The 12,804-nt window shown below is 32.8% G+C and overlaps 3 protein-coding genes across 4 annotated transcripts; all 3 read left to right on the top strand.

Moving 5' to 3' along the window:
- The first annotated feature begins 518 nt into the window (after positions 1–518).
- On the top strand, positions 519–5,567 carry LOC138135584 (tudor domain-containing protein 5-like). Its single transcript, XM_069054346.1, has 10 exons — positions 519–752; positions 805–990; positions 1,821–1,933; positions 2,030–2,428; positions 2,480–2,717; positions 2,771–2,958; positions 3,038–3,182; positions 3,245–3,469; positions 3,520–3,624; positions 4,024–5,567. The coding sequence occupies exons 1-10, from the start codon at positions 750–752 to the stop codon at positions 5,398–5,400; spliced, it is 2,979 nt and encodes a 992-aa protein (XP_068910447.1). The 5' UTR covers positions 519–749; the 3' UTR covers positions 5,401–5,567.
- A 1,709-nt stretch (positions 5,568–7,276) lies between these two features.
- On the top strand, positions 7,277–9,872 carry IntS10 (integrator complex subunit 10). Its single transcript, XM_069054348.1, has 12 exons — positions 7,277–7,511; positions 7,560–7,627; positions 7,675–7,808; positions 7,860–7,975; positions 8,028–8,356; positions 8,407–8,600; positions 8,653–8,826; positions 8,874–9,061; positions 9,113–9,283; positions 9,331–9,480; positions 9,532–9,626; positions 9,680–9,872. The coding sequence occupies exons 1-12, from the start codon at positions 7,380–7,382 to the stop codon at positions 9,837–9,839; spliced, it is 1,911 nt and encodes a 636-aa protein (XP_068910449.1). The 5' UTR covers positions 7,277–7,379; the 3' UTR covers positions 9,840–9,872.
- Positions 9,873–10,002: 130 nt separating this feature from the next.
- Positions 10,003–12,495, top strand: PIG-B (phosphatidylinositol glycan anchor biosynthesis class B). 2 transcript variants are annotated; one of them, XM_069054356.1, is made up of 5 exons: positions 10,003–10,456; positions 10,507–10,717; positions 10,875–11,595; positions 11,643–11,870; positions 12,201–12,495. In XM_069054356.1, the coding sequence occupies exons 1-4, from the start codon at positions 10,211–10,213 to the stop codon at positions 11,848–11,850; spliced, it is 1,386 nt and encodes a 461-aa protein (XP_068910457.1). In that variant the 5' UTR covers positions 10,003–10,210; the 3' UTR covers positions 11,851–11,870; positions 12,201–12,495. The 2 variants fall into 2 exon arrangements, with proteins under 2 accessions (XP_068910457.1, XP_068910456.1); XM_069054355.1 differs by having other exon boundaries at positions 10,004–10,456; positions 11,643–11,846; positions 12,231–12,495.
- Positions 12,496–12,804: the final 309 nt, after the last annotated feature.

Below are 12,804 nucleotides of genomic sequence, written 5' to 3'. Positions count from 1 at the left end.
CATAACAACATTGTTCTAATCTTCTCGAAAGCGGTAGGTATTTTGAACATGATCCGTCTTGTGAAATCTTGATTAAAATTTATCATTTGAATTTAATAGTATATTCGGTTATTTTATAAAATGTTCTTAAATGCTTCTGCAATCAATTAGGTAAAAAGTAGGCATTAGGTAAAGTCCATTCATGTTGGAATTTCCTCTAAAGGTCAAATAATTTAATTTTTTGGCTCTGTAATTATGTTTTGCAAATAGTGACATGCAGCTAACCAACATAATGCGATTTAGCAATGCTCAATCCAACCTGTACGGTGTTTACCTGCAGGTCACTATTTACAAAACATAATTACAGAGCCAAAAAATTTAATTATTTGACCTTGAGAGGAAAATCCAACGTGAATGGACTTTATATCTTCTATTACTTAGATTACCTACTTATATTTATCATTATTACTATTATTATCTTTTTTTTTGTATTACGCGCACTTTTTATACGACGCTTACGTCACAGTATGGTTATTGGTTAAGAATAATTTGAATCAACTGTTGATTTCAAAATTATCACACATTTTCATTGCCGCTCGAATTATTAAAAAAAGTTAACATTTTTGACAAATGACAGGATATGAACAACAAAAACGAAAATCTTAGACGTTAGATAGACATGTGCGTGAACGTCTGCATAGACAAACAAATAGTTGGTCTTCTGTGGGCATGTTTTACACCTCTAAATTATCTGGACAATTGCTTTTGCGATGGTAAAGACGTTTTTCTTTTTTGTGATGTATTATTACAAAATGTCCTTTGCAGGCGTCTCCAAACGCATCAGAAGTAAAATCTATTATCACAGGATTGCTGACATCAAATCCGCTAAGATCTACAGTTGCACAACTATGTTGCGATTTTGTGGAAATTGTAGGTTATAAAATTCCTTTTCAAAGTCTTGGCTTTAATAGTGTCGAAGATTATCTCAGGTCAATACCAGACACAGTGCAGGTGAGAATTTGTAATAGTTATTTAGGATATAATACAGACAGACATATTGTGAAAAATTGGCCCACGAGGCTGCAGGCTGAGTTGGGGTAATCACATATCATACAAAGTTTTATCCATCACTGCTAAAATTGTATCCTCCCTCACTTTGATAGTAAAATAAATGTTTTTGCATATCATAATGAAAGTGGCACTTTTTTACATGAAAAATCGTAGCGAAAGTAGCCCCTTTTTTACACGAAAAATCGTAGTAAAAGCAGTACTTTTTTGCATCATTTTATTCCATCTCCTTGAAGGTGATTGTCAAAGCATACCTATTTTTTTGTTGTAATTTTTCATAAATCCTTTTAGACCAAATTTCGCAACTTACATCGATATACAAAAAAATAGTGTGTACAACACGTTATGAAAGTCTCTTTTTTTCACTTATTTCCTTGAATCAAACTGCAAATTCATGAAAAAAAGTATGACTTTCATAACTAGTTGTACAAATAACGAAACCAAGGTGACGTTAGGATCTATATTTTTTCAAGATGATAGCAACGCGGTCTATGCTCGTGTTTTTGTTACCGAATAACAACAAACAGGAATTGTATATTTTTCGAAGGTGAAATTATTGTTTGGTGCCGTAATTTGCTTGTTGCCTTGCATTTGTGAGTTGTCAATTTCATTAGCGCACTAGTGCGGTAATAATTTCATTACCACACTCAATGGGATAAGAAGTGTATTACACTTCTAAAATGAGTGTGATATGGTATAACTTATCCCACGGTTAGAGATAAAGTAATTTTATCTACTAGATGAAAAAATGTGTGCAATATTGGTTTCTGTAGGTTTTTGGATCAGGTCCGTTAGCTGAAGTACAGGGCGTTATTAAACAAAAATCAGCTCATATAAAATTGATGGTATCGAAACAGAAAACAAAGAAAACTCCAGTGAAAAACAGGTAAAGCTGGATTTTAATTTGTTAATTCTTTGAGAGCAGAGTTTGTCAAGTTATGACAAAAGCAGTGTATAATCTTTAAAAAATCAAATTTTGTAGGAAATACTTAGAAAATTATTGGAAGCAATCTCAAAAGTATTGTCACCCTGTACACAATGGTTTCCAGTCATTTCAGGTCAATGTACATAATAATTCTCAACATTACACTGCAAGTCCTTTAAGACAAGAAACTAGCAGTAGGGACAATATGTGTAAAGTTGAAACTTATTCGGAAATAGATTCAGTATCACCAAAGTCACAAAATGATAAAAAACCGGAAACAAATAAAATAGATTGTGTTAAAATTGTGGCATCATATGATGAAGACGTTAGTGAGAAATCATCACTTATGGATGAGTGCGTTTACAGAGTTCCTGAAGAAGTGCAAAATAATTTAAGAAAGCTCATATTACAATTTCCCAATGGCATTTGGTGTACAAAATTACCAACGGAATATGGGTACTACATCTCAGTTGTATTTCTTCATAAAAATTCATAATTTTGTTTTAGTAAAATGTTCAAAAAGGATCTTTGTTATAAAAAATATAATTACAGATCTTTAATTGAAATGTGCACAGATCTGTCTAATATTTTTCATTATGTTCAATTAAGTTCAGATGATTATATGTTGTATGATAAAAGTCGACCAGTTGCTGAATTTGACAAGAAACAAATGACTACATACCAACCTGTACAAGAGGAAAATGTAATTACAACAAATCTCTTACTGGAATTACCAAAACTAGATGTGTGTGTGTCAATTTTTGCTTGTATTGCATATTCCTGTAAAATTCATTTTAGTGGTCTGTCAGTCAGTTGTTGATACCAAAGGATGTTTTGTGTCTATCAGACGAAATTCCACGCCATTTTCCCGCTAATGCCGCAGTTGGTGACCTGTTGGACATTAACATTGGAGAAATATATGACATTTCCAAATTTTGGATGTATATGGCTTTTGGTCCCCTAGAATCCCTTATGAAAGATTTACAGTGAGTTGACCTTTCATTTCTTGCATAAACATTGTACATGAATTACATTAATACTAAATTATGTCTGTTGTAATTATAGAAATTTTTTTAAAATTAATCGTGATCGTTACAACATTCCCAAATTGTTGATAGAAGAAGGTTTATATTGTACAGCTTTCTACTTAAACCAGTATCACAGAGCCGTTATTGTGAATGTGTTACCGAACTTACCAAATGCTGTCCGGGTTAGTTTTTTTTTTTTTTTCTCTAGTCTTCGGTACCCATGTAATCCTATTGTCCATTTTAGGTACTTTTTATTGATTACGGAACTGTAGAAAACGTTGGTGTCAATGAAATTTGGTTTCTTCCTAAACAATTTAGTGAAGTACCTTGTCAAGCTATCAGAGCGCGGTTATCTAATATTTGTCCCACTCATGAAAATCGTCCATGGAGCGTTCAATGTATTAATAGATTCGAAGAGCTTGTATCAAAAGCAACAATGGTTGCGGAATTTACGAGAATCGATGAAAAAGTAAGAATTTTTTGTTTGTAAAATTGTGATTTTTTTATTTCATTCGACAGGACCATATTTTGGAAATCTATTTAGCGGACATAAGGAATGAACAACATATATTTTACATAAATGACGTACTCGTTGAAGAGGGACATGCGATTTATGTAGATCAGGTAATATGTTTTCTACAGGTTGTATTTTTTCTTTTATTGTCAAGTTTTTTTTTATAACAAAATACTCTTTCCCCATGGTAGAAAGCTTTTAAATATAAATAACCTGAGTCACTCGGAAATGAAATTAGTTTCAAACAACATTTGTTTATACAACAAGTACATAAAAAAGTACAAGTTTACTAATGGGAAGTGGGCAATCCCATGAGATCGCGAGACAACTTCAATTGTTTTCAATGCACTCTTATGATTCAGTTATTTCAGTGCATGTATTTCGATGACGGCACTTTTTAAACGCTTTTTACTTCGTTTCGCTATTACCACCATAAAAATGGTGAAATATAGAACAGTTTTTTTAACAGTGATAGAAAAAAGCTTAATTTGAAAGTGTTTCTTTTGCAGGAAAGGAAATCAACCTTCTCAGATTTGGACTGTATGCCAAAAGTAAAGTATTTACATTTATATCCAGAGTTTTACGAAATCGAATCAGGAATGGCCCCCACACCAGAAGAACGAAAGTATATTGCTGTTCATAGCATACCACTGCACCACTTTATGCCTCAATATTTTGACGTATATTATTCAGAAAGTGTTAATGCCATCCAAGAACAACATGAAACATTCTACAGTGGCAAAACTGTAGAATCGTGTATACCTCCTTTCCACAAGAAAGTCGAATTTGACTTTTCATTATTTCCCGATTGTATACTGGATGATATCAAGGACATTGTGCAAGAAAACGGTGAAAAAAAGTGTAGTGAACAAACGCGAGCTAATTCTCAAAATGTGTCTAAAATAGAGCGTAGTAATGATGAGAATGGCGAGGATAAATCATTGAGACAGTACTTTTGTAATAAAAAGCGTATTTCAGACCTAATACATGGAAAGAGCTCCCACAATGACAGTTCTAAAAGTAAACCATTATGTGAAAGTTATACATCTGCAAATTTTGTTTCAAGTGGGGACCAATTGAACGCTTGCGACTACTCACAAGATGCGTCTTTCAGTAGTCTAAATAAGAGTTTTAACGAACTAAATTTAAGTAATAGTGATTCGGCAGTGTTTAACAATACCAAATCGTGCAATTCTACCAACCCGTTTCTTGACGAATGGAGCGAGACAAATCCTTTCCGTAAAACCAACCCGTTTTTGAAGGACATAGAAACAACGGCGACCAAAAATGATATTTTAGATATATTTGCTAAACCTGCAGAGGACAAAATAACAGAGAACATTGTTAACAATTTAAACACAACACGCTCTTGTTGTTACAAAAATAACAAACAAGTTAACATTGACAAGGCTAATTTATTAAATAATTCGAATAATTTCGGGAACGTAACTTTGTCATCGTCAGATTCTTTCCGATCAACTGACAAAAATGAAGCGGACCAGACAGTGGAAGTGAATCGGCGAATTCGAACTCCTCCTGGATTTAGTTCTTTAAATGTCCCCAACAGAATGGCGTGGAATCCAAATCTTCTTAATTTGTATAATTACATTCCGAATTGTTTTACAAACAATCCGTACTATCAAGGGTTTCAGTTTTCTCAACTGAATAATGCATTTTATACGGTGCAGCCCCAGAACCAGTTTAGTAGTGTACCCTTTGTACAACCAATCCCCAGTAATTGTGTTCCTCAGCTGAGGCCGGATCAATTCCGTTATAATGCGATGTATTTACAACAACCACTTAATTTGCCAAGTTATAACAACCAAATTTATGGCCCCAATAATTATTTAAGTAATCCCTTTTCTCCTGGAAACAAAAAGGTTTAGTACCGATTTTTGTATTATTATTAAGTTTTGGCAGCAAAGTGAATTAGACTGCACAATGTTATGTGATTTAGATATTGATTTTTATAAACTTGAATGAATCTCGTTAGTGAAAATGCATTGCTTTTATGTTTTATAAACAATAGAAAGAATGGAATAAATATTTTTTTTATAAATGGTTGTGTTTTTATCGTCTTTATCGAGAATGAATTTGGTGGCACAAGCCATAGGCGAGTGTTGTAATCATAGGAGTGAATTATAGGATCTATCAATTGTTTACATGTGATCGCCAACCAAGAATTGGCATAACCACAACGAAAAGAAACACTTCTTTTTTCTTCCTCGGTCTGGTGCATTGTAGGGACATGATTTAATCTTTTTGTTATTTTTTTGCGGTCATTGAATAACGAATAGCCATGCTTAATAATTTGAATTACTTTCTTCTTTAAATTGAAGGTTAAAACGTTGCGTCATAGATTGTGTGTGGGCAACCCACAATACAGAGCTGTGTTTTTGTTGACATTTTTTACAAAGTCAAAATGACAACTATTTATAGAATTGTCAATTTATTTAAATGAATGTTTATATTTTATTTTGGTAAGATCACATGCCGATTTCTATCATCTTCGACAGACAAGAAGGTAATATCGTGTTATTTAATGTACGTTTTAGGTATATACTACTGTGAAAATTAAGCTTTTCGAAAATGAAAGGAAACATGGGAGGTGATAAAGCAAAACAGTCTATTGACCAAGCAGCCAAATTATTTGGCCAGAGTAATTTTGCAAAACAACTTGCTATTGGTACAGCATCAGGATTGTTGGTTACACCTTACTCTGATACATTGAATATTTCATTGGAAAATTAGTTTTACAGGAGCTATCTTGGGACATGCTGGGAAAGGTGTTGCATTTTTTGCTGGAAGTAGTATAATAATATATGAAATAGCTCTTCATCAAGGTTATGTTAAACATGACTGGGATTCCTTAAAAGCACTGGCTAACAAAAAAACTAATGAAATAAGCAAAACCAGTCCTGCAGTTAATAAGGTGATAAATGGTTTAATGTAGGCAAGTGTGGGACATAAAAAGTTTTAAATTTTAGGTCAGGGTATTTGCAACAAAGAATAAAGTGTTTACAGCTGGTTTCCTGGGTGGTTTCCTTATTGGTATTGCTTTTTAAAGCTCTTATTGTATTTATGAAGTTATTTATTTATACATATATATTTTATTTTTACTTTATTGAGATGTATAACAATTTTGGATCTGAAATTTTATACAATAATTCTGTGTTATTGTAAAGTATTATCTAATATCAATGTAAATAATCAAATTCTGAGCGTTTTTATTTATTTTTAGAGCAAAGATGGAGTTAATATTAATTTGTTGTTTTTTGATGTAACAGTTGTAGGCATACTTATTAAAGGATCAGTAAAAAGTGGCTATTATACAGTAAACAGTACAGGAATTTCGTTTTTGTTCATATTAGCCAAAGAAACTTTTGACTCATCCATCAGCGCTATATTTTTACATTGGACGTTGCATTCTCATTCAACGACAAATAGCGAATATGTTTTCTCGAATTTTATAAATGTATTTTAGATTAAAAGAACAAGATATGTTATTTTAATTTCCTTGGGTATGTGAAGCGACTGCGGGACCTACAAACTCTTTTATATCTAATTTACATAATTAATTACATAACATTACATAATTTTTATGTAATTTCCATCAGAGATAGAGATACGCAAATTTAATATAAAAAAAAGATCTAGGATCTTCAGCAGGACCTGAGCAGAAAAAATGTTTCTTTCTATGGTATTCTGTTAAGTAACGTTGATTATTTTGTATTGTTTTGATAAAAACTTAAGTGTTCTTTGTAGCTCTGTGGCTTTCTGGGCTTACTTTCTGGCTCTTTGCTCTGGTTGAGTGGTTGTTGATTGTTGTCATAGGTTAGTTAATCGGTTTTGTAATTCTTTTTCGATGGAAGTCGATATTTCTGACGAAGAATACGTTATACAACGAGCAAAATCTGCTCTCAAGACAGACCCCTTATCTGCCAAAGCATGGATGATAACCGCAAAAACTTTGTATCCCAATAACTTTGGAGTGCAGGTTATTTATAGGTTAGGTTTTATACTTTTTTTTATCGATAAATTTTAGTTTGAAGCATATTGTATTGAAAAAAATGCAGGGCACGTTAAGGAAGCAGCAAAATGTTTCAGTGACTTGTAAGTCATATTATTTGTAATCGCAACAGCGTGACTTGAGTTTTTAGAATCGGAAAGTTTCAACAGCAGCCAGAGTTATGGAAAGAAATTGAGAACGTTACGTTGGCGCTTCGAGCAGAAAGCGACACAAATGATGCAGAAAAACAATTTTTATGTGAAATGTTTAAACACATTTCTTCTGGTAGGCTATTTTGCATTTGATTAAATTAGTAGTTTATTAATTATATAACAGATGTGCAACACAAACTGCTATTATGTACAGCAGATCATTGTGAAGATACAATGGAACATTGCCGTTTGCTCCTTCTCCTGTTACAAAGGTTTCCTACAGCAATATCAAGTTATGGAGTATGTCGACAACTTTCCAATTTTTTTGTTTTATAACGCTTGCTTCTTTCAGTCACGTCTAGTTGATACTTTAATTAGTGCAGAGAAACACAGCCATGATGGAAATTTTCCATTAAATGCATACAGAAAACTTTTAGTCTGTGAATTATTGCCACTTCTTGCAACTGAGAATGCAAAAGTAGACTTATCTTCAAAGCTACTTCAAAAATTGTTATATAAAGCTGTGGAGTTTTACTTTTGCTACTTGGGTTTATCACCAGGCACCACACAAGATGGGGAATCAAAAATTGAGGACCCATGGAGAAGATTATTCTCTGTTATTGAATTTATTGGTAAACAATTAGAGTGGGAACCTTATTTAGTCAACTTCAGCAACAATTGGTGACTTATTTAATGTAAATTAATAATTACGCTCACTTTTTCATTAATAGGAATAAGGAAAGTTATTGGCAAAGAATTGTTAGTTACTATCAAGCAAGAATGGGAAATGTAGATGATAAACAGTTATTTTTTTGCGCATCAATTTTTTTCTTTCACTGCTTACATGAATATGCATTAAGTCTTACACCAGAGTCAAGTCCAGGACAGCCTCAAAACACTTTTATTTTAGTTGAAGCTTTTATTGGTAAATGTTTAAAAACTTGTGTGTAAACTCGCAACTGGTGCATTTGTTTAAGACCCTACTCTGCCAAGTCCTGCAACTGAACCCAAAAGTAAAAAGCGAAAAGGTGACGATTACATGTCTCCTTACATATCTGTGGAACGACCGGAACTAAAAAATATTCACGGTAATTTTCTGATGGCGGTAAATTGCTGGGATTTATTCGAATCATCAGAACATTTTCAAAGAGGTACTGACTGGTACATTTTTAATCTGTTTTTTAATTATTTTTTTTAGAATTTTATATGTTCAATAGTTATCTCAAATTAGAAACATGGTTTACCAGTTTTGTTATTGATTATGCCATATACAAAGGAAAATATGAGGATGCTGTACAATATTTGCACAAAATTAAAGATACGAATTTGTTGTTAAGGAAAAATATTAATATTGCGGGAATATTATACGTGAAAGAAAATTATAGAGTAGGTAATTTTGTTCTTTAATTTACAAACAAAATTGATTTTTTCTTTCAGTCGTGTTTTGAACATATTCTACTTGCAATACCTTTGTTACCAAATAATAACGTGGGTAGCTTAAGTAATGCATTAGTAGTAGGGGGCAGTCAGCGACATCTGCATTATCTACCTTTAACATACACGTCTGTTCTCCAGTACTTTATAAAAATTCTTATAAGATGTATTAAGGTGAGTTGTTAAATAATGTTTGTATAAATGTACATCATTATTTTAAGGAGAACATGGCTAAGCACATCTACAGTGAATTAGCCATTGGTCATATTCTGACATTAGTTCAGTTAGATTGGCCCCAGGAAGAAGAATTTGTGCCACCGCTAATGGATGAAATTCAACAACATGGATCCTTCAATTATGTATTATTCCAAGTGAGTCAATGTAAGTGGTTTTCAATAGAAAATAAACATATTTTTGTTTAGAACTACATCATTAATGTCGATATCCTGGAGGAAATAACATATTTATGGACAAATCAAGGAGGACGGATTACTTTAGATATCATTCCACATATGGGGTGAGAAATATGTTTTACAACAGGGTAGTATGTGGATGATCTGTGATTTGCAGACAAAGGAGGATAGGAACCAGAGGAGCTGATAAGGGTGCAAAAGAAGAAATAAAGCAAATAATTAAACGGCAGGTTGCGAGAAGTAATGAGAATGTAAACGAGCTGTTGATAAGATTTATTACACATGAAAGGGAACTGATTTTTAAAAGTCTTATGTAAATCATATTTGAATAAATTTTTTGCATTACATAATTTGTATTTCTCGTCGAAAGTTTGATGTTAACTGCAATATGAGAATTTTTAAAATAATCGTTACTTTGGTACTGTATTATGTATTTTTAAAATAAATAATTTTCTAATGAAATATTTTTGGCGCGATCAAACTAACCTCTCAGATATCCACCACAACATAACCTAAATCGTAAGCCGGGAGGTCGTTTTCCAAGTTATTTATAAGTTTTATTTTTGTAAAAATACGTTGCGACAAAAATACTGTTATTGTAGAATGAGAGCGTGCTTTTGAAACGTGGTCTTTAATTCATGATTTTGGAAAAAACGACCGAAGAAGTTTCCATTATTCCAGCAGAAAAATGAAAAACTGGGACGTTTTTGGTATTTTTTTACTGATAAGACTATTTTCAGTATTTTTTGTCCAAACATACTTTGTACCTGACGAATATTGGCAATCTTTAGAAGTTGCTCACAAAATTAGTTTTGGATATGGTTATCTCACATGGGAGTGGCGCGCAGGAATAAGAAGTTACATATATCCTTTAATAATCAGCACTTTTTACACAATACTTAGATTTTTTGAACTTGATGACCCAATCTTTCTGGTAAGCTTGTCATAATTTTTCATGAGTGAAAAAAATTGCAATATTTTTAGATATATGGACCTCGAGTTTTGCAAGCTCTCTTAAGTGCCTACTCAGATTTATGCTTTTATCAATGGTCAGGTACAAAAAAATGGGCAGTGTTCAGTATTGCTACTTCTTGGTTTTGGTTTTATACTGGCTCAAGAACTTTGATAAACAGTTTTGAAAGTGCACTAACTGTGATTGCCTTGTCACAGTTTCCCTGGGTAGGCAGAGGAAAAGGTTAGTAATTCTTAGTGCAATGAGTGAGATCACTACATGCTGTTACCTTCAAAAGTCAGGTCTGTGATTGAACACTGTCAAAATTGACATTTCAACTCAGTACACTTTGATATTACATAGCCAAAATAAGGTATTATATAAGTTTTGTTTATTGTAGATGAAAATCTGAAATTCATTTGGATTGCTGGCTTACTATCCGCAATACGTCCCACCGCTGTCATTATATGGATACCTCTTTGCATTTACCATTTGTTGATCACCAAGTACAAAATATACTCTCTCATTATCACCAGATACATACCAATTGCTCTGATAATATTTGCATTATCTACTCTGCTGGACAGTTTGACTCACGGATCTCTAGTTGTGACGCCTTATGAGTTCCTCAAATTCAACATTTTTCAAGATGTTGGTTCTTGGTATGGTTCTCAACCATGGTACTGGTATTTGTCGGCCGGATTTCCTGCAGTTCTGGGCATCCAATTTGTACCATTCATTATGGCCACTTTAGTTATAATTAAAAACAAAGACGCACACGTCAACGAATTAGCATTATTGGGTACTATTGTTTTTGCGTTGACAGTTTATAGCCTTTTGCCTCATAAGGAATTCAGATTTCTGCTTCCGTTACTGCCAATCGCTCTTCACGTGTCTTCAAAATTTTTGTCTGCGTGGAGTCGCAAAGCTAATAAACTTGTATTGTGGGCAGTTGCAATAATATTATTCTTAGGAAATGTAGGCCCCGCGTATTACTTAGGGTTTGTTCACCAACGCGGTACGCTGGACGTAATGGAGAATTTAAGAGAGATATCGTTTAATAAACCAAATGATACACACTTATTGTTCCTGATGCCTTGCCATTCAACTCCATATTACAGGTGAGACGTTTTCATTTTTTGCATAAAGTTATGAGAAACGTTTTTAGTCATCTGCATGTTAACGTCACTGCAAAGTTTTTAACGTGTGAACCCAATTTTAATGGTACTAGTTATTATATCGACGAAGCTGATCAGTTTTACAATAATCCTGGTCTGTGGATACGGACTCACTACCCACCAAATGGGACTTTACCCTCACATATAATTTGTTTTGATGTACTTAAACCCATGATCAGTGATATACTGAGCAGGTAAACCCAAAACAACAGCGTCATCTTACAGTGTTTTTCTTTTGCTTTTCTTCTTTTGTCAGTTGTGTTTCACGATTTGTCAAATGACTTTCCAATTTTTTAAATGTCAAAATGATATGTCAAATGAAATTCCCCTTTTCTCAAATCACTTACACTTTATACAAAATGCTTTTCTTATTAATTTAATTGATTTTCATTGTCACAATGGGAAAGTCAATTGACAAATAATGAATTACATTTGACAAAAAAGGAATTTGTTCTACAAATCATCCCTTACTAGCAAAATAAATGGGAAAATCAATTGAGAAATTGTGAAACACAATTGACAAAAGGAGAAAAGCAAAAGAAAAACACTGTATATTGGGATTTGTGTTTGTTTTGTAGGTATAAGACAACCCATGAAATTGCCCATTCAAGTTTTCCGTCAGGAAGGGTGGGTTATAACGTTTTGATCAATGAACGAATTGGAAAATAGTTTTTAAACTGTTTGTATTATAAAAGTATTTTTTATTGTTTATTTAAGTTTGTTGTATTAATTAAGTACCTATGTATTGTCACTGCCACTGTTGTTGCACTAAAAGTCATATTTAAATTGTTACTTTGAGAGACCATAAAGAAGTGTTATTCAATATAAATTTACTTATTTTTATCTACTGTTCGTTTTCATTCTAACATTCCCTCTTCAAATCGTAATGTACAAAAAAAAGGAAGGGAGAACGTTTTTTCACTTTTTGGAGGAGTTCTTCAATGTGTGAAAATAAACAGTTCTAAAAGATCGACGTGTTAGTTACGTCAGAGTGTTTAACTGTTTACTATTTTCGTAAAAAAGACTTGAAAACAAGTTGTTTTAAAGATCAGTGTGAATTTTTTAAATACAACCACATTTAAAAATAAACGTCGGACAGGCCCCAAGACAAAGATTACTTATACAAAAATGCCTATAGGAAAATGTTCCTGA

This window comes from Tenebrio molitor, chromosome 7 (genome assembly GCF_963966145.1).
Source record: "Tenebrio molitor chromosome 7, icTenMoli1.1, whole genome shotgun sequence".
Lineage (NCBI taxonomy): Eukaryota > Metazoa > Arthropoda > Insecta > Coleoptera > Tenebrionidae > Tenebrio > Tenebrio molitor.
The sequence above is the reverse complement of the archived record's forward strand: the minus strand, read 5'-3'. Positions and strand labels throughout refer to the sequence as shown.

Coding starts and splice junctions, on each gene's coding strand:
- LOC138135584 (XM_069054346.1), top strand. Junction 2,959..3,037: donor TCCCTTATGAAAGATTTACA/GTGAGTTGACCT, acceptor TTGTAATTATAG/AAATTTTTTTAAAATTAATC. Junction 3,183..3,244: donor ACTTACCAAATGCTGTCCGG/GTTAGTTTTTTT, acceptor TGTCCATTTTAG/GTACTTTTTATTGATTACGG.
- IntS10 (XM_069054348.1), top strand. CDS start 7,380: ATGGAAGTCGATATTTCTGACGAAGAATACGTTATACAACGAGCAAAA. Junction 7,512..7,559: donor CCAATAACTTTGGAGTGCAG/GTTATTTATAGG, acceptor GATAAATTTTAG/TTTGAAGCATATTGTATTGA. Junction 7,809..7,859: donor GTTTAAACACATTTCTTCTG/GTAGGCTATTTT, acceptor ATTATATAACAG/ATGTGCAACACAAACTGCTA.
- PIG-B (XM_069054355.1), top strand. CDS start 10,211: ATGAAAAACTGGGACGTTTTTGGTATTTTTTTACTGATAAGACTATTT. Junction 10,457..10,506: donor TTGATGACCCAATCTTTCTG/GTAAGCTTGTCA, acceptor CAATATTTTTAG/ATATATGGACCTCGAGTTTT. Junction 11,847..12,230: donor ATCAGTGATATACTGAGCAG/GTAAACCCAAAA, acceptor TTTGTTTTGTAG/GTATAAGACAACCCATGAAA.